Source organism: Dendroctonus ponderosae, unplaced genomic scaffold (genome assembly GCF_020466585.1).
Source record: "Dendroctonus ponderosae isolate FM_Combo_2020 unplaced genomic scaffold, Dpon_F_20191213v2 Dpon_F_20191213_970, whole genome shotgun sequence".
In the NCBI taxonomy this organism is placed as follows: domain Eukaryota; kingdom Metazoa; phylum Arthropoda; class Insecta; order Coleoptera; family Curculionidae; genus Dendroctonus; species Dendroctonus ponderosae.
This window is the reverse complement of record NW_026019194.1, coordinates 1-2,970: the sequence shown is the minus strand read 5'-3', so window position 1 is coordinate 2,970 and position 2,970 is coordinate 1. Positions and strand designations below refer to the sequence as shown.

General features: G+C 50.5%; 1 protein-coding gene across 1 annotated transcript; it reads right to left on the bottom strand.

Annotated features, from left to right (window-relative positions):
• Window positions 1–201: 201 nt before the first annotated feature.
• Window positions 202–2,279, bottom strand: LOC125505730 (protein mahjong-like). The gene is made up of 2 exons (XM_048670056.1): window positions 2,053–2,279; window positions 202–1,996 (listed from the first exon to the last, which is right to left on the bottom strand). The coding sequence occupies exons 1-2, from the start codon at window positions 2,206–2,208 to the stop codon at window positions 227–229; spliced, it is 1,926 nt and encodes a 641-aa protein (XP_048526013.1). The 5' UTR covers window positions 2,209–2,279; the 3' UTR covers window positions 202–226.
• Window positions 2,280–2,970: the final 691 nt, after the last annotated feature.

Sequence of the window (2,970 nt, the reverse complement as noted above, 5' to 3'; positions counted from 1 at the left end):
GATACCTGTAAGGTTTCGGATGTTGTAAGATGGACCAGAACAAGGAGAAGAGCGTGGAGAAACCATGTAGAGAGAATGGCAAAAATTGCCAAAAACCAAAAACCTAACAGCTCAAGACTATCAGGAAGACCACCGAAGCGATGGTACGAAAGCTGGACATCAGCATCTCAGGACTAGGAAGTTGAAGAAACGGAGTTTTCCAACTCCAGAAATTGAGAAGTTTTACTCACTTCAGGTCAAAGTCCTTGAGGCCCCACAGGGCGGAAATGGGGCCGCCCCATGTCGAGCTGGTCAACAGCAGCTCCCCCGTTCGGTTGGGCTCCATGTGCACTATGTAGTTGTCATGGGCGGAGAACGAGTGCTCCTCATTCCCGGTGAACTTGTCGTAGATGTGAATGTCGCCGTTGTAGTCGCCCACAATGATCGAGTTTCTGGCCGGCAGGAACTTGGCGCAGGTGAAGAACCCTTCCTCCGTGTTGGAGCGAATGGTCTGCACCGGGCAGAACCTGGAATGCAGGAACCGCCGATCCATGGACCGCGACTGGTAGCCCATCTCCCTGCGTGCATGGCGCATGGCGAAATTGATCGGCACCAATTTTCGCTTCGGGTCTGGACACTTGTGGGGCGCGAACAGATTGAACTGGGGACAGGTGGCCATCGGGTTTTTGCACAGTGCATGCTGATTGATCAGATACTCGGTAATGATCGAGTCGAGGGTGATTCGAGGGGGGTCGTGCGGCTCTTCAGGCGGCGGCAAAATCGGGCGCACCACAGGCTCATTGTAGATTTGCTTCTGCAGGCGCAACTTTTGCACCGGCGTGGTGGCGAGCTGCGAATGCACGGGGGTTTTCTTGATCAGCTTTATCGGGCCGATGGTGGGCGTGGATCCGTTTGCCGCCGGTTCACTGCCACTTGGCAATACGGACAAAGCGCGGACTGTTGAGGGCGACGAGAATGACAATCTAGTCCTAACTGGGGTCAAGTTGGTGGTGTACCGGAACTTGGTGGGGTGTTGCGCCGACAGCGACATTATCGCGTTGCTCAGTCCAGCTTCCTTCACCAGACTGGACGCTGTGTCTATGAACCCCTTGGTGACCAAGTGCTGGTGGATCAGCTGCAGCAGCTGTCGGTCGTTGAACTGTATCTTAGTCTGCGCCACCACATTGGCCTTATGGATACGATGAATGTTCGCTAACGACACCTCCAGGTCATTGGCGCCGTGTTTGGTTTTTCCCGAGAGTCTTTCCAGTAACTCGATGGCGTACTTTTGGAACGCTACATGCTCCTGGCGCTTCTCTTGCAAAATGGGGTCGCGCATCAGGTTCTGCAACTCGCCGCTGGTAAAAAGCGGCAGCTTCGATACGATCTGCCTTACAGTTTCGCATCTGGCCAACCCGGCCAGGCCTTTGCAAGCCAACGTTCGGATGGAATCAGCGTCTGTAATCGGTGTCTTACAGTTCATCAGCTGGATCAGGACCAAGATGCCGCTATTCGAGCGCACGCAGTCCCACACCTTCTGAATCAGCTCCTCCGAGCTCTTGTACTTGGTTTTCTTGGACGGGGAGCTTGTCGAACCATGCGAGAGCCGCATCGCAGACCCTCCGAGGCGCTGAATCGGCGCACAGACAGAATTCACCAGCACTCTTAAGGCGGCCTTTTCCACGTCCGAGTCGCGAACGATGTCGCCCTCTGCCGCTCCAACCACTATGCTGAATCCCACCGTTAGTCGCTCTTCCGGCAGATCGACCTTTTCGCACAGCAATGCCAGCACTTTGGGCATCACACACGCAATGGCTAGAACTTCAAGGGCCGATCGCACAATTTCCCCTCTGCCGCCGTAGTTCCACTCGTAGGCGAACGCGATGATCTTGAGCAGCAAAGTGATATCGCCCAGCTTCAACAGCTGATCTACTGGCGCCCAATGGCATCTGAACGGCATTCGCTCCAGGAGAAGCTCGATATTTTGTTGAATTTCTTCGGGAGACGATTTGCAGGGCTGTTGGAGAAAATCGATTACTTCTACTGTCGCTGCGAGCGCTAACAAACACTCACCTTATATGGAGGCAGAACTGCTCCCCCGCTCGGCCGGGATTGAGCTCGGTTGAGCGCTGCTGCCTTCAGATACAAATGAGCCTCCAGGTAGCGGCGATATGCCACGCACACATGCCTGACAATCTGGCGAGAAGCGCACTCTTGGTCTTCGTTCATTTGGCCAGTGTCACGCTCTGGCTGCAGTATCGACAAAGTTGAAATCTACAAAAGCCACAGGAGTGATTAGACCACAGGGTCCGAATAATAGCTTTTTTCGCGGTAGCGATTCAGCTTCAGAGCCGATCCTTTTCGTTCCGCGAACGCTTTTAGAACAATCTTTTAGGCCGAAAGTAGTACCAACAGGATTTTCGTTACTTTGTGCCTAACAGTAATCTCCCTACACGGAAATGCAATGGAGTGAAAGTGAAAATATGGAATTGCTGCGTTTTTGATTATTTTGAATAAAAAAGAATTATTCATGTTTTTGCAAACGCAAGATGCTACATCTGCTGTATATGACCTGCATTTTTTTGTACATTTACCGCTGGTGGCACAATTGGTACCACCGACGTCCTTTTGCCTGCATCCCGTTCCTTAATCCGAATTTATGGCTTTGTTTCCATTCACCCCGAGGCGAAAAATTGCTAACATCTGTAGGCAATTGCAAGTTTACTTTTACATTGGCGGTCTGATCAAAATTAGTTAATTCAATGCGATATAAACATAACAAACTTAATAATTCTTAAACTTAATAGTGATTTACAAATTATTATAAATACAATAAAATTTCATTTTTCAAAAGAGCAACTAAACGCCAAATTAGAGAGTGGAAAAAATGAATCTGCTGAAAACCCGTGGTTCTAAAACAGGTCAACGATACGTTCTCGCGAGAGCGTGATGGGATCACTTGAGAATACACTTTTGCGCAATAGGGTGTTT

Bases quoted from the DNA above. Each gene is read 5' to 3' on its own strand.
- LOC125505730 (XM_048670056.1), bottom strand. From the start codon at position 2,208: ATGAACGAAGACCAAGAGTGCGCTTCTCGCCAGATTGTCAGGCATGTG. The intron at 1,997-2,052 runs GTGAGTGTTTGT...TTTCTCCAACAG, and splicing joins CAGTTCTGCCTCCATATAAG to CCCTGCAAATCGTCTCCCGA.